Raw genomic sequence first — 26498 nt, forward strand, 5'->3', positions numbered from 1 at the left:
AAGTTTGTCTACGTTGTCAAGCCGGCTGCCGGTGGCAGGAGTTTGTACGTCTGCGCGCAGTGGTCTGTCCACTTCCCCTAGATGGGCGGCATCTTCTAGAAAACGAGTGTTCATTGGAGGAGCTTAGAGCGCATCTGTACAACGATGATGTTCATTGGTTATGGTCTGATTATTATGTGGCGCAAATGGGAGGAATCAAGGGGGGAGTCAGAGTTCGGTTTGTGCCAGTGAGCGAATCAGCAGATTGCAGAATGATTTTTTTGTTTTGTTTTGTAATTACTAGTACTCGCCAGACTGGCGAGTGCTCTTCATGAATTACTCGCCAAACGTAAAAAATACTCGCAATTGGCGAGTAAAGTGGCCTAATTTCCTCCCCTGATCATAACTCATAACCACATTCAGTTGTTCCATGTTATACAATTGATTCAATGAAAGGAGAGAATTGACTGTGTGATGCATAGGGCTGACCTTCGAAGCTTTTTTTGGCAATCGAAGCTTCGGGGCCGAGCTTCGATTTTAATTCGAAGCTTCGAGATTTTTTTTTTTTTTTTTATTATTATTATTATTTTTTTATCTTATGTTGTGGGACTTGTACTTGCACTTTCATAAACTTTGTTGTTTTTAAATGTGCTCTATAAATAAAGTGGGTTGGATTAATTAATTAAGTAGCCCCTTTCGTGACTGAGCCAACAAGGTTTCACTCGGCTGTGTGATTTAATTCAAGGTGGATCGCTGTTGTCGTTTGAACAACTTCAGATTTCATGGGAACTACCAATCCCCCAAATCAAGAATGTTTAAGATGAATGAAGTAAGATTTTGATTATTTGAAATATGGCCTGTGTAGACTAAACTATGCACAGAATTATGTCAGTCTACAAGGTCCGGATTCTACATGGTCCGGCAATGTAGACCTTGTAGACTCCACTACAGACCAATTATCAGTGAATGTTCATGCATTTTTAAGAAGGGCAACTTCCACAAAAAAAAAAGAACTCACCAAAACATCTCAGTAGCACCTTATCTAAATTTTATTTCCTATTTTGTTTATTCATCCCAGTATCTTTCTTTCTTATGTGTGGAATTCTACAAGGCATGTAGGTGTATATGTATTTGAGGATGATATCCTTCAAACAGGCAATAGTGATGATATACATTTACATTTATATAATTTGGGCAGTGCTGAGCTGGGTTACTTTCCTCCAGTGTATTTGTCCCCCGGCCCCACCCAATGGCCCCATGCGCGCGCGCGCACACACACACACACACAAGCGTTTCCGTTAGCCGGTAATTACCGGTATTTGACCGGCAAAATCTGTTGAAGTCCGACATATTTAATCTCTCCGGTCATAATGTCCGGTGAAAATAATTCCCTCTAAACACAATTAGATTATTTGAATTGTATTAAAATAGGCTAAAATTAAATAGCCTATGCGATGAACGAAACAAACAATCATTACATTTGTTTCATCGTTGCTTCACCAAGCAGCCGGTCTAATAATGACATCCTGTTGTCAGCGCGAGCTGGCTGCTGATATATTTGCGAGAAGCATCCATCTGCCGGCCGGCAGGGTGCAGTACTCCAATTCAGCCATTGGCAATTCAGCTGTTGGGTGGGGGTGCTGCTGAGCGGTTTCCAGACCGGACCTAAAAACACTGCTGCTCCATGCTTCACGTAAATATATCAGCAGCCAGCTCGCGCTGACAACAGGATGTCATTATTAGACCGGCTGCTTGGTGAAGCAACGATGAAACAAATGATTGTTTCGTTCATCGCATAGGCTATTTAATTTTAGCCTATTTTAATACAATTCAAATAATCAAATTGTGTTTCGAGGGAATTATTTTCACAGGACATTATGACCAGCACCAAGTCGTTGGGAGGTGGAGATATACATCACGCAAACCCACGATAATGTTGCCGTCTCTCTCTGCCAAATTTCTCAGTTCTTCGCTTGATATAATTAATACAAATGTCCAATATAACGGAATTCGTTAGCTCATAAAAATGTGATTATAACAGACTGCTGTTTATTAAGGTCGGGCAGACTGCCCACCGACACCTCAAGTCGGCAGCAGCACGAAGTCTCGAGGGACTTATTTTATTTGGAATATATTAATGACTGTATATACGCAAAAGTAGCCTAGTTTTAAGTTAAAATATTATAAATGCCTTGATGATGTCATTCTTTATATAGGCCTATCAATTGTTTTTAAGCTCAATAAACTCTGACCGGAATTTATCCCATTTGTCCGGTAGATTGAAATCTACCGGACACTCAGACCTGCAAAAAAAATTCTAACGGAAACCCTGACACACACACACACACACACACACACACACAGTCATTTAGCTGACGCTTTTATCCAAAGCGACTTACAAGTTCTGTACGACAAGACAGCAAGAAGGGTACAACTCTATCAGCTGAGTAACAATGTTTATCAAAGTGTTGCGTGTTACAGTGTAGGTTAGTTTATTAGGAAAAGTGCATGACAGTAAGGTTAGTCACGGTTAGATTTTTTTTTTCTTTTATCATTTCAGATAATGGTTGAAGAAGTGAGTCTTTAGTCGACGGCGAAAGATTGGACGGGATTCGGCTGTCCTAACTGGGATGGGTAGTTCTCACACACACACACACACACACACACACACGCACACAAATCGAAGTAAAAAAAAAAAAATTGAATTTTTTTTTTTTTTAAACATTTTCTTTTTTTTTATTCTTTTTTTTTAAACTTCGATTTTTTTTTAATGTTCGAAGCTTGTGCCATCGAACGAAGCTTCGAAGTTTCGAAGTATTTAAGACAGCCCTAGTGATGCAAGAGTTTCAAATTCATTCATAATCAACATTTTCAATAGTACAATATATTTTCTGACATACCAGTTTATGAATCTCATATTTGATTTTTATATATATATATATACATTTCAAATGTATCTTAAAAACAAGTAATACAAATATCTTGGATATATAAAAGGTAAAACCATCTGATAGGAGTGAAAAACTAAAACAAAATGTATTCACAATGAAGGAATCTATGTTTTTCAATGTGTATATAATGTATATATCGGTGGGTGACAGCATCTACTCAGACGGATCTATAGATCTTAAAAGTAGCCGGCAGCCAGTGTGTGTCTCCACGGTAGCAAGCAGGGTGTGTGAATGCCAAGGTCATCAGCAGGTTTGTAACAAAAACAATCGAGATAAGCACGGAGAGCAGGCAGGTTTGGTCAGAGAGTTTTCAAGTTTCAAGTTTCTTTAATAGTTGTCATACAGAAGTACAGAATACTTTCATACAAAATGCTTCTTACTGTTACGCTCCAGAGACTGTGCTAGACAAGATAATATCAAATAACATAGTATAGCATGTAATTTAGAAGTAGAAAATGAGGTCACAGTGTTCAGTATAGACATATGTACAATGTTCGATGCAGAATAGACGTAACTGAGTTACCATATAATATACAATACTATGCAGTGTACTAATGTACAATACTATATAGTGCAAAGCAGAAATGGGATGAGGTACAATTTAGGTACAATTTACAGTAAGGTGTACGAGTTGTAGTGCAATCCTTCATCAATAAATATAAAGTGTGGGGAGTGGGTGCTACAGTGTGTTTGTTTAAAGTGAGTGTGTGCTATAAAGTGTGTGGAGTGGGTGCTACAGTGTGTTTGTTTAAAGTGAGTGTGTGCATGTGGATGTGTGTGCTATGTGCGTTTGATGGTTGTTGTTGTGTAGTGTTCATTGTTCGTTTAGCAGCCTGATGGCCTGGGGATAGAAGCTTCTTCTGAGTCTTTCTGTGCTCGCCTTGAGACTCCGGTATCGCTTGCCTGACCGCAGCAGTTCAAAGAGGCAGTTGTTCGGGTGACTGGAGTCTTTAATGATTCTCTTAGCCTTGCCCCTGCACCGCTTGTTGTAAATGTTCTGGAGGGTGGGGAGCCCCCCTCCAATTGTGCGTTCGGCTGAACGTGTCACTCTTTGTAGTCTGCTTCGGTCTTGTGCAGTGCTATTCCCAAACCAGGAGGTGATGTTGCCAGTCAGGATGCTCTCTATTGTACATGAGTAGAAGTTCTTAAGGATCTTCTGACTGACTTGGAACTTCCTTAGGCGCCTGAGGAAGTAGAGGCGTTGTCGTGCCTTCTTCACAACACTGTCAATGTGTGTGGTCCATGTCAAGTCCTCGGATATGTAGGCTCCGAGGTACTTAAAGCTGTTGACTCTCTCAACCGGTGCCCCGTCGATGCTGAGGGGGCTGTAGTCCTTGACCCCCGACCTCCTGAAGTTCACAATCATCTCCTTTGTTTTGCTGACGTTCAGGAAGAGGCTGTTTTCCTGGCACCATCCCGCCAGGACCTTGACCTCTTCCAGGTAGGCCCTCTCGTCGTTGGCAGAGATCAGGCCCACCACCACTGTGTCGTCAGCAAATTTGATGATTGTATTGCTACTCCGCTGAGCCACACAGTCGTGTGTGTACAGGGAGTAGAGGAGGGGACTCAGAACACAGCCCTGGGGGGCCCCTATGTTGAGGGTGATGGATGAGGAGGTGCAGTTGCCTGCTCTCACCACCTGGGGTCTGCCCGTCAGGAAGTCCAAGACCCACTGGCAGAGGTCATAGTTCAAGCCCAGGTCCCTGAGCTTGGCTATGAGTATGGAGGGGACTATGGTATTGAATGCCGAGCTGTAGTCGATGAATAGCATTCTCACATAGTTCCCCTTCCTGTTGTCCAGGTGTGATGCTGCTGTGTGCAGCACATGGGCTATGGCGTCCTCCGTGGACCTGTTGGGGTGGTATGCAAATTGCAGGGGGTCCATGTTGATGGGGAGGGAGGAGCAGATGTAGCCCTTTACTAGCTTCTCAAAGCACTTCATGGCTATGCAGGTGAGAGCTACAGGGCGGTAGTCGTTGAGGCAAGCAGGCTTGGATTTTTTGGGTACAGGGATAATAGTGGACTTCTTCAGGCAGGTGGGGATGACAGCCTGTTCTAAGGACAGGTTAAATATGTCAGTGAATACCGGGGCCAGTTGGTCGGCACAGACTTTTAGGACGTGGCCGGGGATGCCGTCCGGTCCTGCTGCCTTCCTGATATTCACTTTTTTAAAGGTCCGCCTCACCTCATGCTCTGTTACCCTGAACACTTTAGTCTCCATCAGCAGCAGACCCCCCCCCCCCCCCCCCCCCATTGCCGTGGCTTGTGGGCTGGTGTTGTTATTACCAGCGTCAAACCTCGCATAGAAGGTATTGAGGTCATTTGCTAAGGAGATGTCACTGTTCAGTTTGAGGGAGGCGCCTTTGTAGTCTGTCATCGTTTTGAGCCCCTGCCACATAGCTCTAGAGTCAGCCTGTTCAAACTGGAGTTCAATTTTATCCCTGTAGCGCCGTTTGGCCTCTGTCACTGTCCTCCTTACGTTGTATCGCGCCACCTTGTGGTCATTCATGTTGCCTGCCACTAGGCCGTCGTTGTATGCTTTGGTGCGCGCTCTCAGAGCTTCACGGACGGATTTGTCTACCCAGGGTTTTTGATTTGGGTAAACTCTAATTGTGGTAGTGGGGATTGTTTCTTCCACCAAAGTACGAACATAGTCCAGCACTGTTTCCGTGTAGACATTAATGTTATCTGTGTCGCGGAACACGCTCCAGTCTGTGCACTCAAACGCAGCCTGGAGCGTCTCCTCTGACGTCAAATCCCATTTCTGCACCTCTCGCGAGACTACAGGAGTGCTCTTGATTCTTTGCTTGTACTTTGGTGAAAGGAAAATGGCAGCGTGATCAGACTTACCAAAGCCACTAGCAGAATGAGCCTTGTAGCCACCCTTGAATTGCGTGTAACAGTGATCTAGGATGTTACCGCCTCTGGTGTTACAAGTCACATGCTGATAGAAGTCAGGCAAAACCTTTCTCAGATTGGCGCTATTGAAATCACCCACTACTACAATGGCGGCGTTAACGTTCGCGGCTTGGATTCTATTTACCTCATCGTGGAGTCTGGAGAGCGCGACACTATTGCTGGCTTGCGGTGGAATATACACTCCGACCAGGACGATCGCCGTTAACTCCCTCGGGAGGAAGAAAGGACGACACTTGATGGTTATATATTCCAGGTCTGGGCAGCAGTGGTTCGATAATTCCTTCACGTTAGCTGGATCGCTCCAATTGTTGTTAAACATGAAGGCGATACCTCCTCCACGCTGTTTGCCGGACTCTGCTGATCTGTCCTTGCGGTGGATGAAGAAGTGATCGGCCGGTTGTATGGCGTGATCTGGGGTTTCTGGCGACAGCCACGTTTCAATGAAGCAGAGAACATTGCAGTCTCTAATGTCTCTCTGGAATTGAATCCTTGCTCGGATGTCGTCCAGTTTATTGTCAATTGATTGTACATTGGCTAGCAATATACTGGGTAGTGGCGTTCGGTGTCGTCTGGTTCTCAGTCTGTTACGGATCCCAGCTCTCTTCCCACGCCGTCTGGTGATTCCTTTGTTCCTTGGGTCAAGACCTGGTCCTGGTGTTCTCAGGATCTCAACAGGCCATTGCTGCGGTTCAGAAAGCTGATCCAGGGAGTAATCCAATCGGTAATTTTCCCGTAATCCGATGTCTATAAGTGACTGACGGTCATACACATTAAATGCACCTACTGTTGGTACAGACAAAACTCTTAAAACTATAAATATTAACAAAAGTAAGCACAATCTCGACGGAGCGCACAGACAGGCGGCCGGGCATAGCGGCGCCCTAGAGAGAGAGAGAGAGATTGTGCGCCCTAGAGAGAGAGCTATGGGGAGAGTTTGAGATCGATAGAACCATGCTAAAGGTGAAGAGCCGTTGCCATGGCAGCGCGTCACGTATTAACAAGAAAAGGGGGCGGGCCCCTGTTGCTAGGGAGAAGACGTTATGATTAGGGGTGCACCGATGTATCGGTCGGGTATCAGTATCGGCCGATAAGTGCCTTGTTGACTGCAATCGGCCTACCGGCCGATAAGCTCGAATGTGCCGATGGCAGTAGCCGATAAATATCCATCAATTTGTGTCGCGTCAAAAGGCAAAAAAAAGTTCAGTCGCGTCGCGACCTGCACAACGCCGCCCCCGGCCCACACACACACAAGCTACTGCATCAAAGTTACTACTTATGATTAACAAATGCATTCGTTTTGTGGCATTAACGTTATATAGTTAGTGTTACACGTTCAATAACATCAGCATATTATTTACCCGAACGTAGCAACCATTACTCGTTCATACTAGCTCAGTTCCTTCCGTTGCTCATAGAGCCCTGAGTTTTACCCATTCTGCAATCTGTTAATAAAGTTTTCAATCAGACACATGTATAGAAAGGCTTTGTTTTATTATAACATTTGTTGCAGTAAAATCATTATGCCTCGTTTAGTCATCCTGCGGAGCTAAAAGCTAAACGGCGGCCGTGCCGCCGCGGGGATCTAACGTGTTGTTGTTGTAGAGCTCAGCTCTCGTCAAAATCAATGGCGGACAAAAGCGGAAGTAAAAAATGTATGTACGCGCTTGCCGATTGGTGGTAACAGCAGAGGCGGGTGCAAGCGGTGTGTGACGTAATTGGCAGAATCGACTGTCAATCAAAATTTCATTGTGAGAGCTCTGGTTGAGACAATAGTATCCAGCTGCAGCCCGGTAGACCATACTGGGAGAACTAGTACCTAGCTGCAGCCCGGCAGACCATACTGGGAGAGAGATAGTGCTATTTCTTGATGTTTCCTTTTTTAAGTAAGTAAAGAGGCCTATGTTCATATCGGTGAGCACAATTTGTAACACAAATATACAGTAGTTTCATAAAAAAAAAATATTACAAAAAAAATATATATATATTAAACAAAAATTTTTGCCACAAATATCGGTATCGGTATCGGCATCGGCCGATTGTGTTAGTTGAACAATCGGTATCGGTATCGGTGGCAAATTTTCATATCGGTGCATCCCATTTCTTCCAGGATAAGTTAGTTTAAGACACGAAGCAGACGCGAGCACACGCATTGACAGAGACTTTGAAATGGGGGAGGAATGGAGTGCCACGACATCACTGGCTTCGGCTGACAGGGAAGGCCTTTGGACAGCTAGGCCGCACGACCACCGAGCGGGGTGACAGGAGAGAGATCGTTAGAATAATGAATTTAGTTCCTTCTAAGTAGAGCTGCCGCGGTATTGATGTTTTCCTTACCGCACACATTTGCAAAATACTTCCTACCGCCGCGGTTATTACCGCATTACACACACACAAAAAAAAAAAAGTTTGAATGCATTTTTTTTGTAGTCTACTCTTTATAGCATATAGCCTGCCTCTAGTCTAAATGTCTATCTTTAGAGGATGACTTTGCAGCATGAATATTGTTTGGGATTCGGCATGCACGCATTCGTTATTAAAAGTGAAACACGGATTCGAAGTCTCCCCTCGGTGTCGCGAGCAGGGGTGGTAGCGGCGCGCCCGCCGGTTACCCCCCCGACTCTTTCTTCTTCTTATTATTATAACGTTACTACTTATGATTACAAAGGCATTCGATTTGTGGCATTAACGTTAGTATAGTTACACGTTCGTATTTACCGGACCATAGCAAGGCAAGCGTTACTCAATTAATATCTAAGTTCCTTTCTTTGCTCAGAGCGTGCCGAGTTGTACCCATTCTGCGGTCTGTTAATAAAGTTTTCAATCAGACAAGTGTATAGAACGAAGGGCTTTTATTATAACATTTCGTTGCAGTAAAATCATTATGTCTCGTTCCCTGAGGAGCGACGGCGTCGGTAATCCACTCCGGTCTCCGGTGGGAGCTAACGTACTATTAGCCGTGTTGTGATGGCTGAGATTCAGGAAGTAAAAGCACTGCAAGATGCTCCAAGCATGTGACGCGTATCTCTTCTGACCAATCAGTGGTCTGCAGTGTTTCATGTGACTTTTCTGGTACCCAATAGGGTCGCTTGGAATCTCGACAGAGAAGTAGGGTATATCTGCAGAGCCGCAAGCCCAACGAGAGCGTTTAATAATAATAATATAATAAAAAACAGCGGTGATGCCGGTATTCAGCCCAACGCTGCGGTGGGCATGATGTAACAGCGATACCGCGGTAATACCGATACCGCGGCAGCTCTACTTCTAAGGCTTTTCAAGGACAATACAGAACTGTTTTCCATCTGGTACAGAGGCTTTGTTTATGGAATAAACAACGTTTTTTCCAAGAAAGGTACCACATCTGCCAGTGTCGAAGTCTTATGATTACGGATTGCATTAAGGGGGATGACAAAGTTGTACAGCCAGTATGAGAAGGTCGACTTCAGAGAGAGAAATAAACACAACGCAGAAACTTCACGAACACAGATGACGAGGTGATACTGGCTGATTACAGAAACATCTAACAACATCTGTCTGTAATTACTGTACCTGCGTATCATTCTTTTACATATCTGTAGATAGTGATACTATATCTATATCTGTACCTTACCTACTCTTACTAGTTACACTGTTGGCCAGTATGACTACCATAGTGTCTTTATACCTGTATCACTGTACATATTAATACTACAACTCTGTACATACATCTGATTAGCACTATTACTCAGTAGTACTAATTTATTTATTTTATACCCAGTTTAATTACCTGTACATTGTATATTGCTGTTGCACTTTACTGTTACATTTGCACTCTAGTTTGACGCCAAACATCTTTTTGTGGTATTGTACTTGTACTGTATATAGACAATACATTTTAATCTAATCTAATCTAATCTTTGCATCACAACCTAAGCAAAGAAAATCCAACATTTACATTTACAATACTTGCATATATTTGCAAAGAATCTTCAACCATTTCTAAAATTAAGTTCTTCCTTGGGTGTGTAGTATAGTTTATAATAGTTCTAACTGCTCCCGATGAGCAGGTTGGCACCTTGCATGGTTGCCTCTGCTGTCGGTGTGTGAGTGAATGGGTAAAATGTGAGGAACAAATTGTAAAGCGATTTGGATAAAAGCGCTATATAAATGCAGCCATTTACCATTTATAAAAAAGTGGTTTTGAGGAACACGATATTCAATATTAATTACGGATCGTCAAATGCTATTCACAATTTTAACATATCGTAGCTATGTTCATCCTGGGTCTGTTGCACAAATGTGCCTTTCCGTTCAGTGAGATGTCCATGTGATCGACAGCACTCTGAGGGAAGAACCCAAGCCAAGGCAGCATTCCAAGCCTCCACACAGATGTTTTATATGTACCGCAGTGTTTTTCTCAGAAACATCATGGTCTGATCCAGTGACACAGTGAAACAGGAAGAGACAACTCTCTCAGGAATGCAGCTGCACAGACCACAAGGAAAACAAAACAACGTAGCCAACCCATCCAAAACAACTTGAAGCTACAAAGAATTTAAATCAACAGGCCACTAAACAGTTCAACCTATTACAAGCCCACAGGCATTCAAACTGACTAAATGGGATATTGTTGAGACTTTGCTGGTTGGCAATTAATTAACTTGCTTGGTAAATTAAAGTTGGTGATGATGCAGGTCCCGGCTGTTTATGTAATTACATACTTCATCCATCGGGGACCAGCAGAGTTAGACGTGAATTAGGCTGCATGGCTTATTGGAATGTTTCATATTTGATTATTGTATGTTTCATATTTGATAAAGCATGGCACACTATTTTCATCTCTCTCAACTCATCCAAACATTACAATCTCCATCACCAAGAGGTTCATATTAGTGGGGTTTTTAAACGGCTGAAATACGAAGGTTTCCATATGGTTGAAAACATGATTATTCATGGTTCAGTAATGTCACATTGCAGAGCCAGTTTATAATAGATTCAAGATTCAAGATTGTTTATTGTCATGTGCACAGTTAAACAGACAGTTTGCCATACAATGAAAATCTTACTTTGCTAGTCCGCCCTTCACACAAAATCACACAATACTTAACTTAAACATAGATAGATATATTAAGATAAGATAAGATATGATCCCCTTGGGGAAATTTGGGCATCATAGCAGCATGGGGGAGGGGGGAGGTACAGCTATGGGCAGGGTAATAGTAGAAAGACATAAATATAGGCAATAAAATTTGATCTGAATATAGTAATATGAGAAAAATATATACGTTATATGATATGTTATATAATAAATATATTATATACATTTTTTATCTGAATACAGACTATGAGTAAGAGTAAAAGCAAACAGTATACACAAGATGCAGTATACACAAGGTACCCTAACAGGCATGATATACGGCATACGTTGTAGTAATATATTATCCGATTCGTAGAGCTACTGTATACAATATATTTTGTACCATGTCCAATTTACCTTCATGACCTCTGTCTCCAAGATGGCATCCAGGAAGAGGTTGGTCTCTCTCTGCTCCTCAGCAGTCACCTGTTCTGCCACGCCTGTGGACTTCTCATAGTTGTCCAGAAGCTTCATGAAACCTGTAGCGGACAAACGACAGAAACGGGGGAACAGTTATTCCATGCTATTGGTGGATGACAAAAGGAAATGTTGGGATCATACATTTTCTTTTGCAGTTATATAATTAGGTATAATAAAGGTGCTATAAGTGGTATTTTGTTCAAATAAGTGCTCTACATTTTCACAGCCATCACTGATATAGTGTTTGGCCACTAACATGGGTCTCCCAGTCCCTCCGCTCTGCACTAAACAGAAAATCAATGTTCTGGTATCCTGTCCAACTTTATCCAATCAGGAGAAAGAGCCCTAGATATTTGTACTTATTTCAAGAAAGCTTGCCAAGCCAAATTAGCTTACTGGTCTGGCAGATTCTTTTTTACTTGTTTCAAGCACAAATTTGCTTTAAATTAGTTTTTATTTCTTATTTCATTTTAGTTCTCTCTCCTGATTGGATGAAGTAAGAATGGGATACCATAAAATAAACATTCTGTTTACTGCAGAGCGGAGGGACTGGGAGACCAATGTTACTGACCAAACACTCTGCATCAGTGATGGCTGTCTGAATGTAGAGATATTTGAACATGTACCGTAGACCACTTACTTTAACAAAAGAATATCGCTTACAACATCTTTAATCTACAGACTCTTACAAAGACACTTACGGGCGAACGTGTTGATGCTCGCCAGTTTGTTCTCGTTGACATTAGAGAACAGAGGCCGAGAGGCGTGGTCTCTTACAGAGTGGCTGCCTTGGTTGACAAAGTCAGCTTTACCCTGGACAACAAAAAACAGCAACAAAATGACTTACTTTTTTCCTAAAACAGAACTAAAAGATAGTACTGCCTTATAACAATGAAGCAATGCACCACACCTGAATATTGATGGTGTAGTCGATCCCAGGCTTCATGCGGTTGACATCCAGGTTCCAAAGTTCATTAAAGATATTGGACAGCTCCTGGTTCACAGCTTGGCTTGGGAAATAAAAAGAGGCACAGAAACAGTTAACAAAAGCTGACAGAAAGCAAGAGTTATTTATTATACACCGTGATTCCACAGCAACTTTCCATACCTTGCGTCCAGGTCAGTGACCAACACTGCAAGCAGGAGGGCAAGGAACCCACAGGAGAACCTGCAACACAGTTATGTGACATGAGAAAACACCTAGTGATGAGCCAGTTACTGCTTCATTTTAAGATAAGATAAGATATTAATTTACTGATCCCCTTGGGGAAATTCAGACATCATAGCAGCATGGGGGAGGGGAGGTACAGGTACATGGTAATAGTAGAAGACATAATACAGGTATTAATATTAATGACTACCAGTGCACGTGAGCGGTGCGGCGCGTGAGCGGCGCGGGGAGCGGAGCGGGCGCTTTTGACGTGAGCGAGGAGTGGGTTTTAAAATGGGTCGGCGCGGCGTCCGGAGCAAGAGTTCTCCTCCGCTCCAATCCACTCCGGGCCGCTCACAGTGGTTTAACACTGATGTAATATACATGTAGTACAGTCTCACCTCCATAGCCATGAAGTGCTTTGAGAAGCTTGTGAAGGGCTACATCTGTTCCTCCCTCCCCATCAACCTGGACCCCCTGCAATTTGCATATTGCCCCAACAGGTCCACGGAGGACGCCATAGCCCATGTGCTGCACAGAGCAGCATCACACCTGGACAAGAGGCAGGGGAACTATGTGAGAATGCTATTCATCGACTACAGCTCAGCATTCAATACCATAGTCCCCTCCAAACTCGTAGCCAAGCTCAGGGACCTGGGCTTGAACTATGACCTCTGCCAGTGGGTCTTGGACTTCCTGACGGGAAGACCCCAGGTGGTGAGAGCAGGCAACTGCACCTCCTCATCCATCACCCTCAACACAGGGGCCCCCCAGGGCTGTGTTCTGAGTCCCCTCCTCTACTCGCTGTGTACACACATAACTGTGTGGCACAGCGGAACAACAACACAATCATCAAGTTTGCTGACCACACAGTAGTGGTGGGCCTGATCTCTGCAAACGACGAGAGGGCCTACCTGGATGAGGTAGAGGATCTGGCGTGGTGGTGTCAGGGGAACTGCCTCTCCCTGAACGTCAGCAAAACAAAAGAGATGATTGTGGACTTTAGGAGGACGGGGGCCAGGGAGTGGGACTACAGCCCCCTCAGCATCGTCGGGGCACCGGTCGAGAGAGTGAACAGTTTTAAGTAAGTAAGTTTAAGTTCAAAGTGAGTCAGAAGATACTCAAGAACTTCTACTCATGCACAATAGAGAGCATCCTGACGGGTAACATCACCTCCTGGTTTGGGAATAGCACCGCACAAGACCGTAGCAGACTACAGAGAGTGGCCCGTTCAGCCGAACGCACAATTGGAAGTGGGCTTCCCACTCTCCAGGACATTTACAACAACCGTTGCATGGGCAAGGCTAAGAGAATAATCAAGCCATCCAAACAACTGCCTCTTTGAACTGCTGCGGTCAGGCAAGCGATACCAGAATCTCATGGCCAGTACAGAGAGACTCAGAAGGAGCTTCTATCCCCAGGCCATCAGGATGCTCAACGACAATAACACTATGTAACAAACAAACAAACCATCAACTACACTCACAGCACACACATACACACACTCACTTTAAATAAACACTCACTGTAGCATCCACTTTACTCACTTTAGCACACTTTATATTTATTGGTAAAGAGATTTGCACTACAATTCATACCTCATTGCACCTTACCTAAGTTGTACCTCATCCCATTTCTGCATTGTACTGTATACTGTATTGTACTGTAACTCACTGTTACTCATTTTTACTCTGTATTGTATATTGTATATATATATGTGTGTGTATATTGACTGAACACTTTTTGCTTACATACTTTTGACTTTCTATTCTATTTTATACTTTTTATCTACTTTTATCTAGCACACTCCCAAGAGCTCATAACAGAAAAAAAGCATTTCATTGAGAAGTATTCTGTATTTTTTTTTATGACAACTGTAGCGGCCTCCGCTTCTAGAGGCAGTCGGGAAGTATTCCGTGGACACGCTTTCTATCCAATAATAGTCTCCACACTCTGAGTTCCGTTGTCAGATATCAATGGATATCCGATTTATTTAGAAAATCAATTCACATCGAAGCTGGGACCAAAGCGGTCAGAAAACTGTGTGCCTTTCCCGTTCTACACCCACCCAGGTGATTACCATCACTAATTTATGCCCTCAGCTGCGCAGTGACTGGTAGCGTGTTACTGTTCCGCAACAGTAAGTTACTTCCGGGGTAGGCCTGATTGGCCCCGACAGGCACGTGACGCGGCAAACTCAGGACGAGCAACGAGGCTGCTGAGAGCTGTCGCGCGGAAATAGGCTGTCTATTGCCATTCTCTAACACAAACTCTAACCTTAACCAGCTCCTTAACAGCGCCTAAACTTAACCGTTCTAACCTTAACCAACTCCGAAACAATGCCTAACCTTAACCATGCCTAACCTTAACCATAGAAAGAATATTGCCATTCTCTAAGACAAACTCTAACCTTAACCAGCTCCTTAACAGCGCCTAAACTTAACCGTTCTAACCTTAACCAACTCCGAAACAATGCCTAACCTTAACCTTAACCTTAACCATGCCATAGGGGCGGCTAGGTGGTGTAGTGGACAAGTCACTCGCCACCAGTGTGGAGACGCTAGGATTCGCGTGTTCGAATCCAGCTCTCCACATTGTTTTTCAGTTTGGCTGGTCGTCCGCAGTAATACACATTGGCCGTATTACGGGGAGGGAAAACTGAAGGGTGGGGATCGAACGTTGTGAACAAGCGACTCCTACAAGTCGGTTGGTGCGCCTGCGCAGTAAAATCAGGAAGTGTCGGGGGCAGCGTGAGCCTCCCACGCGTTACTCCTCGACACTGAGAGAACGAGCTGCGCAGGTGAAAAGATGCGACTGCTGTTACCTCAAGTACCGGAGGGGACTTGTGCTATGTATGACTTAGTCCACATTGCAGCCGGCTTGTGGGAGGCAAGAAACAGCGTTCGTGACAGGGGAGGGTTGAATTGGATGATACGAAATTGGGATGGGAGAAAATATGGAAAAATGGGAGAAAAAGTGGATCAAAAAAAAAAAAAACCTTAACCATGCCTAACCTTAACCGGCGAAAGAATACACGTAAAAAAAAAAAATCACGTTAAAAAAGAAAAATTTGATGGGATTCGAACTCGTCAACAACGGATCGCAGGACCGCTGCTCTGCCAGGTGAGCTGAAGCGCCGAATGAAAATCATGGCGGATTAGGACGGTTACATAATTCCGCAAGCTCTGCCGCTCCGCTCATTAATTTACTTTTTTCTTTTCATGTCAACGTTAACACGCACAATTGAGCCAAAAGTCACTCAATTAATGACAGATTTCATTGATAAATTGAGGGAAAACTTTGCAAGTCGATTTGATGAATTTGACATGTCCAGAGAATTGATGCATTTTGTGAGCAACCCATTTGCCAATGTAGCTGCTATTTCCACAAAAGGACAAGAGTTCCTTGCATCACTTCACATTGATGAAGGTCTCCTGCAACTTGAAATAATTGACATGCAAGCATCACCTGCTCTGAAGCAGGCACTTGAGAATGAATCCACCACAACATTTTGGATAAAGTGTATTCATGTCAAGACATTCCCCAAAATAAAAACGCTGGCAATATCTGTGCTAACAATGTTTGGCTCAACATACACCTGTGAATCCAGTTTCTCTCACATGAATGCCATTAAAACAAGCAACCGTGCCTCCTTGACAAATGAGCATTTGCATCACTGTTTGCGGGTAGCCCTCACTTCCTATGAACCCTCTTTCTCTGCCATTGCCCAGTCAAAGAAGTGCAATCGCTCTCATTAGATGTGTGTATGTAGGCTAGGCCTGTCTGCCCCCCACCCCCCTGATGTTTGAGAGTTAAGAGTGGACAATAAGTGCTAATAAGATGCTGTGATTTGCTGTTGTTGCACAGACATGAAGCACTTTTTCATAAGCTCAGCTGCACTATAAATGTGTTTTTTTGTTCAAGTGTTGATGTTAGAATGTTCAGATGCACATCATGCACTTGTTTGTTTTTTATTTTATTTTTATATTGAAATGTTGAAGAGGAGATGTTGCAGTTGTTGCACAGTCATAAATGAAGCACTTTTTGCAGGAGATGTTGCAGATGTGGCACATAAATGAAGCACTTTTTTTGAAAAGTATACTACTTTTGCAATGTAGTTAAATAAAAGTTGTGAAAATATGGTTGCGTGTTGTGTCAAGTGTACATATATTCATAGCACGGGGAGGCGCCGTGGCAGTCCGGCCCCTGGCCCCTTGGGTTTCTGACAATGTGGCCCCCTGAACAATTTAGTTGAATAGCCCTGGCCTAGACAGTGCCGTTCAGGCAAGTCAGGTGAACCACAGCCCACAATACAACTGAGGTGAATCATTAACATATCCTTCTATTTGATATAATAATAATAATAATAATAATAATAATAATAATAATAATAATAATAATAATAATAATAATAATAATAATAATAATAATACATAACTAAAAACACAGGCTCTTACAACAACTAATAAAGAAACTTGAAACTTGGTAATGAAATTATAGTACAGTAGAAAAGTTAAAATAGGCAGTGTAAACAATATAATTAACTATGAATGCACACAAACATTTTAAGAAAGATCGCCAGGTTTGCACATCCACAGTAAATCAAGTTCTTCAAGAGGAAGCATACTGAGGGGCTGCAGACTGACAAGCTAACACAACAATGAGAGAGACACACACACATGCACGCACACACACACACACACACGTCACCACCCCTGTTGAAACCTTGGCAGACTAACGTTGGCTTCAGGGCTTGTCAGTTGACACAGACTATAAGCATCATTCGTTACTGCGGGCGCTTCCTAGGATGAGCTTGCTCTGAGTCTAGGCTACCAGATGTTTTCCCCTTGGCTGCAGATTCATCCCAATTTGAATATTGAATAGCTGTGTAGCCTGCATGTCTCAGGTTTCAGTGTGACCTGAATCTGTCACGCTGCGTGAGAAGGCCTTCTTCTCTGCCAATAAGCATGTCGACATGGCTGTGTGCAGGGCATGTTCAGACCTGTGCAGGTGTACTAGGCCAGTGGTTCCCAAAGTCGGGGTCGCGACCCAAAGGTGGGCCGCGAGCAGCCACGGGTGGGCCGCGAGATGATAAAAAAAAAATAAAAAATAAATAAATATATAAAAAAAAATATATATATTTTTTTTTATTTTTTTTTAAATTTGTCAGGTCACTGAACTTAGAAGCAGGCCAGGACAGTGTTTCTAGTTGTATTCTAAAATTCTATTCTATTGTATTCTAAAATGTGACTATATGGTTTTATATTAACTTAATAAATAAACAAAAATGAAAAATCTACTTATTTCAACGAACATTTCAAACTAAATAACAGATTATGCACATAAAACGCTGAAAACAACAGAAGCAACAATAGTATTTTAATGAGGCTATTATTATTATCATTATTATTTTGCAACAAGTTAGCCCTCTCATAAATAGCACATATAAATGAATAACTAACTTGAACTAACTTAATAGGATTGAAGTGATATTTGGCTTAAAAAATCGGTCGCCTGGCAAAAAAAAAAAAAAAAAAAGCCAGACGATGTGCATTGGGCCGCGGCTCTCTGACGCCTTATTTTCTGGGCCCCGGCCTGAAAAGTTTGGGAACCCCTGTACTAGGCTACTGAGAAGGTGTGTGCAACGTATGGAGAACATCTTGTTTCCCCCTGGAGCATTAATAGAAGTGCATTGTTATTGACATCCATCTTTGTTTTCAATAGCATTAAATCCGATGTGATTCGCCTGCCTGCCTCATAGGGGGTATTACTACCATATCTGTGTTTATTAACTAATTCAGAAGAAGCTTCAAGCTATTGCATAATAATAATAATAATAATAATAATAATAATAATAATAATAATAATAATAATAATAATAATAATAATAAATAATAAATAATAATAATAATAATAATAATAATAATAATAATAATAATAATAATAATACGAAGAAGAAGAAGAAGAAGAAGAAGAAGAAGAAGACGCATTTTATTTTTACTCTGAAAAAAATTATAAACATATTTTTATTTCAGCTAATACAAGACTCAAGAACTGAGAACAAATAAAAACACACAGAATATTTGATATCCAGTATAAACTGTACATTGGGTTGGGGGGTCAGGGTGAATACGCAGGACATACAACCACGGGTAACAAGTAACAGATACAGATACTGTACTTGTTATACTGTATAATGACAATAAATGTAAATCAGCCGAAACCGAAACCCGTCCAATCTTTCGCCGTCGACTAAAGACGCACTTCTTCAACCATGAAATGAAGAAAGAAAAAATCTAACCCTAGCTAACCTTACTGTCATGCACTTGTCATAATAAACTACACTGTAGCACTCAAGTTAACACTTTGATGAACATTGTTACTCAGCTGATAGAGTTGTGCCCTTCCTGATGACTTGTCGTACAGAACTTGTAAATCGCCTTGGATACAACTAAAAGCGTCAGCTAAATGACTAAATGTAAATGTTAATCTAATCTGAATCTAATCTACCGTTATCTGCCCGCTAACTTCAGAAATTGAGCAGAGTGTTTTAGCTCTAACGAAACAAGTAAACAGGTAAATAACTCGTTACCTTGCAGCCATGGTGCCTCTTGCGAACTTTCAGTACAGCAGACGTTAGTTTGAATCACGATGACCGAAGTTCCACTGGCGCCTGCCTTGCCCTGGACGCTGCGACGTGCGCATGCGTATTCGATGAGAAACCTTGCTCAATCGAGTAATCTCTGATTGATTGAAAACTTTATTAACAGATTGCAGAATGGGTACAGACTACAGTCCATGTCAAATGTATGTTAGTATTCCAATGTACAGTGTGTCCCCCCCTACCCAACCCCCCCCCCACCTCCAATGTACAGCCCCACCCCACCTACCCAACCTCCCCCAATGCACAGTTTCTATGTCAAATGTATATTATATACTCTTCTTCTGGATTTTTTTTAGTATCACAAACAGTACTGTATTTGAAAATCTGGTATGTCATAAATGTATAGATGTAGCAGTACTGTCTATCTGTATGTCATGTGTGTCATATGATGAATTGAAAATGGGGGACCCTGATGGAAACAAGACGAAAGTCTTTCTCAGGTCTGCATCCTCTTAACAATTGTATGTATTGAGCTGTACTGTACTGTACCCATTCTGCAATCTGTTAATAAACTTTTCAATCAATCAATCAAGTACAGCAGGGGATGCAGACCAGAGAAAGACTTTCGTCTTGTTTACATCAGGGTCCCCCAAGGTCTCCTCATGAATCTACTCAGCCAACGCCTGAGATTAGTTGACAAAAAGATCATTGCGTTCCTTTTTTATTATGGGATCTGCCAGTAGCTACAGTAGGCTTGTGTATTATTTCAAGAGATAGTGAGAGAGTGTATGCAGGCACGTTGGAACTTTAAATCGGTAGGGGGTGCGGCCTTTGAGCCGCCGCGGGGGCGTCGCCAGATGATTTTTTTTGTTTTGTTTTGCAGTCAGGCCACTGAACTTAGAAGCAGGCCAGGCCAGTGTTTCTAGTTGCACCAGCGCAATAGTTAGATAACCTAGGTGGGGAACAACCAGGAGATCACTGCAACTCACACAAGTTGGAGAACTATCTCTCTCTCTCTCTTGCTCTCACACACACACAAAGGGAGCCGCATGTGATTGGTGGAGGCGGGACCCTTACAAAAAACTGCTAATCATTGACACATGCTAGCCTGTAATAATCCCCCCCAGAAAAATCTACTTTGCATTTGATATATTGCAAATATATGCCATCACACACACTGGCATGAGGGTTAGAATTATCAAATGAATATGTGGTGTTATGATCAGGGCTGAAGTTGAATAAAATATTGTAGGCCTATTTATCAATTACAAAAAAACTGAAAATCCATCAAAATCGTTGTTGCTAATCATATATGCTAGCCTGTTTTTTAACAATCATTTGTGATGCCATCACAAACACTGGCATTTAAAGGGTACAAATAAAAAAAATCCTGCACCAGAATGCAGGAAATGAAGTCTTTGTAACAAAAAAAAATCCTGGTGGGGGACCCCCAGACCCCCTGCTTAAAAAGTGGCCTGACTGGGGCTATATTTTGCACTATATTTCCTGGCCTGAATGATTTCCCCAGTCCAGCCCTGGTTAAAAGCCTCCAATGCTTATTAGTGTGTGTGCGTTTGAACGTTTGCATGTTTCAACCATACATTTCCATTTATTAAAAAAGAAAAAAAGTTCTGAGCTTCCAAGTTGTCATCGGCGAACTGTATATTACACGAGAATTGTTCTTTTCCAGTGAGTGACACCAGTGGTTCCGTCAGCGCTCAAGCCAAAGAATGGGCTTTTGGATGCTTTGCCTCTAATTTGTCATGGGCAAACAGCTGTAAGATTTTGTTTTGGATGTTGTTGGACATCCAGTTGTCTCTCTTTTGGAGCCAATTCTTCAACTCGGGATCAGACTCGGTGCGCACTCTTTCCATCATGAGCTGCCATAACCATAGATATCTATATATATCTATGGCCATAACACCCCATCCCTATTTGCATCACCCCTCAGTGGAAGCCCCTGGCGCCCGAGGGGGGTATAGGGGAACAGACTCAGTTAACTCTTCAATACCTGATGCTGAGGCTGAACTAGTCTGAACCTGTCGTCTCTGTCTCTCTCTGACGTTTATCAGATTTAGTGGGACTGTCACTGGGACCGGCGGGACGTTTCGAAAAGAAATCTGATATTTTTCTTTTCTGCGAGTGAGACATTCTGTGCTAGCAAAGTATACTAGCTCAAATCGACTGACTGCGCAAGAACTGTATCACAGTAGCTCAGTGGTTCGTGGCGCGTGGGAAGGGCGGGAGACGGGAGGTGAATACAATTAGTTGTTTCACCTGTCATTCAATCAGTCTGTGACAGTCTGTCATCACTCGAAAATCTACTCTGCTGCAATCTTGTCGGTTTTACACGTATGATTGTGTACGTACAGTAGTGTAATGAATGAATGAAAACTTTATTTAACAGATTGGAGAATGGCTACAATACAGTACGGGCCGGCTCAATACACACAATATTAAAATGGTGAAGTGCTTTGAGCAGGATAAACTTATAATATACAGTGTTACAGTTATACAGTTACAGTATATAATATACAAATATATAAATACTGTCATAAAAAAAAACATAAACATTTTTTTTGCAATAACTGAGGGGGGGGGGGGGTGCTGCAGCACCCCCGCACCCCCTTCCAACGTGCCTGAGTGTATGCTTCAATAAATTTGATCAACTAACATACATTACATTTTATAATACAATATCTAATCTCAGTAAATAATTTACGTATTAAATAAAGTTAAATAACAAAGTATTGTAGGAAGTCTAGTTTTAGACCTGTACCATGTTATTATGAGTAAAATGGAACATGAAGTTAACACAAATTCAATGTAAAGTATTCAGTCTACATCATAGCCTATATTTATTGTAACGTATAATATAACCAAGGGGATCAATAAAGGAATATCTCATCTTATCTTTTGCTTAATTCCTTTTGTTCAGACATCCTTCAACAAACTCCCTGATGGTGAAGAATGATGCTTTGTTGCCAAAGAAGGAATTCATCTCCACATGTTGCCAGTCAGTGTAGTGACATGTAGCATCTCTCCCCTGACATCACCTCTCTGGGAGGTTGACCATGACAATCCTTCTCCACTAGAGAGCAGAGCTCCTGATTGATTGATTGAAAACTTTATTAACAGATTGGATAATGGGTACAATACAGTACGGCTCAATACACACAATTGTTAAGGGGGTGCAGACCAGAGAAAGACTTTCATCTTGTTTACATCAGGGTCCCCCATTTTCAATTCATAATGACATTTATGACATACACAACATACAGATATATATCATGACATTTATGACATACAGGTATACAGTACTGTTACATTTGTGACATACAAGATATGCAAATATATAGTACTGTTAAACAGAGATCCTAACAGAAAATGTATACATACGAGGGGGAGGAAACTGTACATTAAGAGGGGGTGGGAGGGGGGGGTTGGACATTTACAGGGGCCAGTTTCGAGTTACAGCCTCCCGTAGGTGCTCTTTGAGAGCGGTTTTGAAGGTGGGTAGGGATTCAATTTTTTTTACGGCTATGGGTATAGGGCGTTCCACATTGATGGCATAATTGCAAAACGTGTTTAGTCCCTTGTTTGTGCCGAATCTGGGTTGAATATGATTTGTGGAACTCCCTCTGGTGTTGTGGTCGTGGTATTCACTGACCTTTGGGAAGTATTTCGACATGTATATGGGTACCTTAGTGGTGTAGTGTATCTTGTAGACCAGGCCCATTGCAAGTTGCTGTACTCTGTCATCTACTCTAAGCCATCCTAGGTTGTCAAAATGGGCAGGGGCGAGGTGAGTTTTAGGAGTAAGGTCAAGCAGTAGTCTGACCAGTTTGTTTTGTGATGTTTGTAATCTTGTTTTTCAATCAATCAATCAATCAATCAGATTTATTTATATAGCACATTTCACATGACACGTGTCAACCAAAGTGCTGTACAGAGGGTAGATACACATAGATACATATTGACAACAATCACACTCCGTTTTATGGGAGGGCACACAGGCAAACACATGAAACACAGGAAAACAGGGCATGAGTCAGTGAACGGGAAAGGCTAGTAGGTAGAAGTGGGTTTTGAGCCTCGATTTGAAGGCATCTATCGAGGGGGCGAGCCTAATGAAGGTGGGAATGCTGTTCCACAGTTCAGGGGCTGCGATAGCAAAGGCACGGCCCCCCCTGAGCTTGAGGTTAGACCTCCGGACTGTCAGGAGCCTCTCAGGAGACTTTTTAGTGCTTTTGAGGTGCTTTGGTACCATGAGGTGCAAGCATAGTCGTAGACTCCTGTTAGAGTCTTCTTCAGGGTATTCTTGTTTACCAGAGAGGAGATCCGGTACAAGAATCTTGTTCGTTGGTTGACGCCTCTAGGATGGAACCCAGGTATGTAATTTCATCTTTCCTTGTGACAATATTGTCACCCACTGTAACAGAGAAGCCGTTGGTCTTGCTGAGTTTGTTATTTGATCTGAAGAGAATGGACTCTGTTTTACCCAGGTGTAATGATAGTTTGTTATCAACGAGCCAGGTGCAGATTCTGCCTAGTTCTGAGCTGAGGGTTTTTTCAACCTGTAACTTGTTCTTGTCAGAGACCAGCAGGGCTGAGTCGTCCGCGAACAGGAACAAGTTGCAGTCACAAGCTGACGACATGACATTTGCATAAATTAGTAACGGTCCTAGTATGTTTCCTTGTGGAACACCACAGCTCACTGGGAGGGGGGGGGGGATAGAGTATACCGTTTACCTCTACCATCTGTTCTCTCCCCTCCAGGTAGGATTGCATCCAGCTCACTGATAAATGATCAAAACCATGCTTTTAGCTTGTCAATCAGAATGGAGTGATTGACAGTGTCGAAGGCCTTTTGTAGGTCCAGCATGACCATGCCGCAGTATTTGCCCGCGTCCACCTCTTGTTTGATGTGGTCGTTCAAATAGAGAAGGCATGTGTCAGTGGAGTGGGATGTTCTGAAGCCAGATTGGAATTCGTATTCGAATTTTTCCCGCCTTGCTTGTGCAGGGGGGTCACTCTCGCAACTTTGAGGGGACGTGTCCCTGTTTTATGGAGAGGTTTATTATGTGTGTGATGACTGGGGTGATGGCGGCTGCTGAGTCTCTGAGGAATTTGGAGGGGATATTGTAATGGCCAGTGGCCTTGTTAGGTTGGAGGGCGCTCAGTTTTTTTAGTATCTCATCTGTTGTTACCATTTCAAGTTTGAAGTCGTCTTTTTGCGGACCCCTAGGTTTTTGTAGTAGGCTAAGATGTGTTCTACCCCAAAATGCCCTGAGTGGGAGGGTAGTTTATTAACCAGTGTTGTGGCTATGTTTGTAAAGAATATGTTTAGGTATTTGGCCACATCCGGCTTGTCTGTGATGAGTGTTTTCTGTCTTTATGTTTGTAAATCTGGTTTTTAGTTTTTTGCTGCAGCCTAGTTGGTTGTTGAGTAATTTCCAAAGTTCACTGGGTTTGTTTTTGTTTTCCTAAGTTTTGTCATTGATGAATTTTTTGTGTGTGGATTTGATCATGGTGTTTACATCACTTCTTAGTCTGTTTCTTTGTATTTTGAGTTCAACCACGTGGGCTTGGACTGGAGTTCACTGTTTGAGCTTTTGGCAAGCTTTGTCTGACTTGTTCCAGAACAGAGGGCGGTCTGGTGCCTGTTCCTTCCAACCTCCTTCTCTTCCGCTACTGGAATCCCATCCAGAGGTCCCGTCTTCCATCAACTGCCAGGTCTGCACCAGTAACTAGGAGTTGCCCAGAGTGCTAGACCACCCTCTGCAGCAGGCTCTGCTGTGTTTGGTCACTTTACTGCTAAGTGGTAACAATGCCGTTGTGGAGGCCCCTCTCCATACAGAAGGAGATAAAGTGGACCAGGAAGATGTCTTTAATGGGTTGTTCTGACCGCCTCCAGCCAAGTCTAGCATCGCGGCTGCATTCAATTAATTTCCAATGTAGAGGAGTGCATAAAGTGCCTCGCGTGGACTGCATTTATATAGTGCTTTTATGCAAAATGCTTTACAATTTGTTCCTCTCATTTTACCCATTCACTCACACATTCACACAGACGGCGGGGGCAACCATGCAAGGTGCCAACCTGCTCATCGGGAGCAATTGGGGGTTAAGTATCTTGCTCAAGGACACTTCGACACGCTGCCCGGGAGGACCTGGAATCTAACCGGGTTAGGATTAAGTACTGCTAGACTTGGCTTTGAGTGAAAACAAACCATACGGGTGTCCAGGCTAGGATTAAGTATGGCTAGACTTGGCTTTGGGTGAAAACTAACCATAAGGGTGTCCAGGTTCGGATTAAGTACGGCTAGACTTGGATTTGGGTGAAAATGAAGGTTTCTACGACTAGTATTTTTGGGGTTCCTGAAACTCATATGGTCAGTTGGTTGCCTGCCCGGACAAGTGTCAGCTGGTGTTTGAGAGCTCCCCTGGCCCACGTTATCAAGGAACCGAAACCCTTAAAAGTCAAACCTTTGAAACAAGCTCAACCAAATGCTTCACCAGACACATAATCATGAATGTCTACAGTTCATACACGTTTATAAAACACAATACACTCAACAGAATGCTAAAATGTTCTGTTGCCTTCAAAGTGTCTATTTCCCAGAAAGGGCCATGAATGATATTCTTTAATCTTGTGCCAAATGCATTTCTCCAAAGACAATGGAGGCAGGCAGCTTTGAATATACAAGAGTAGTGATTTGTGTTTATCACAGAAACACAAAAACAATTATCTATCCCTTACTGAGGGTGAAGTAACTGAACATCTGCAACATCTGATAACTGTAACCATCACTATACCTGTTGGTGCTCACTTGTATATTAGTATACGATTGTTTAATCAAATTACAGTGGTTAAAGGTGCTGCAAGTGTTTTTTTCTGTTCAAATAACATGGGTCTCCCAGTCCCTCCACTCTGCAGTAAACAGAAAATAAATGTTCTGTAATCCTGTTACAACTGTATCCAATCAGAAGAGAAATATTAGATATTTTTACTTATTTTAAGAAATCTTGCCAAGCCACTTGTTTCAAGCACATATTTGGTTAAAACTAGTTTTTATTTCTTATTTTTTTGTCAGACCATTGTGTGGAGTTCTCTCTCCTGATTGGATAAAGTGGGAATGGGATACCAGACTATTTATTTTCTGAGGGACTGGGAGACCCATGTTACTGACCAAACACTTTATTACAGTCATGGCTGTCAGAATGTAGAGCTAAGAGCTTGAACTGTAGACCACTCATTTTAACGTATTTTATAAAAAAAATACCACTAACAAAACCATTACAACAAAAAATCGAAGAAGAACCGGCTTGTTAAATTGAAAGACAAAATATCTCCGACCTGTT

General features: G+C 42.5%; 1 protein-coding gene across 1 annotated transcript in view; it reads right to left on the reverse strand.

The window, feature by feature from the left end:
• The window catches only part of endouc (endonuclease, polyU-specific C), a 32599-nt gene extending 13376 nt beyond the window's left edge, over positions 1-19223 (reverse strand). The window contains exons 1-5 of the mRNA XM_084334726.1: positions 19125-19223; positions 12491-12550; positions 12293-12392; positions 12084-12195; positions 11320-11441 (exon numbers count right to left, since the gene is read on the reverse strand). Of these exons, the coding sequence (XP_084190852.1) occupies positions 11320-11441; positions 12084-12195; positions 12293-12392; positions 12491-12550; positions 19125-19135 (405 nt within the window). The 5' untranslated portion in view covers positions 19136-19223. The remainder of the gene's footprint in view (positions 1-11319; positions 11442-12083; positions 12196-12292; positions 12393-12490; positions 12551-19124) is intronic.
• Positions 19224-26498: the final 7275 nt, after the last annotated feature.

Source organism: Notolepis coatsorum (genome assembly GCF_963971535.1).
Source record: "Notolepis coatsorum genome assembly, chromosome: 18".
In the NCBI taxonomy this organism is placed as follows: Eukaryota; Metazoa; Chordata; class Actinopteri; order Aulopiformes; family Paralepididae; genus Notolepis; species Notolepis coatsorum.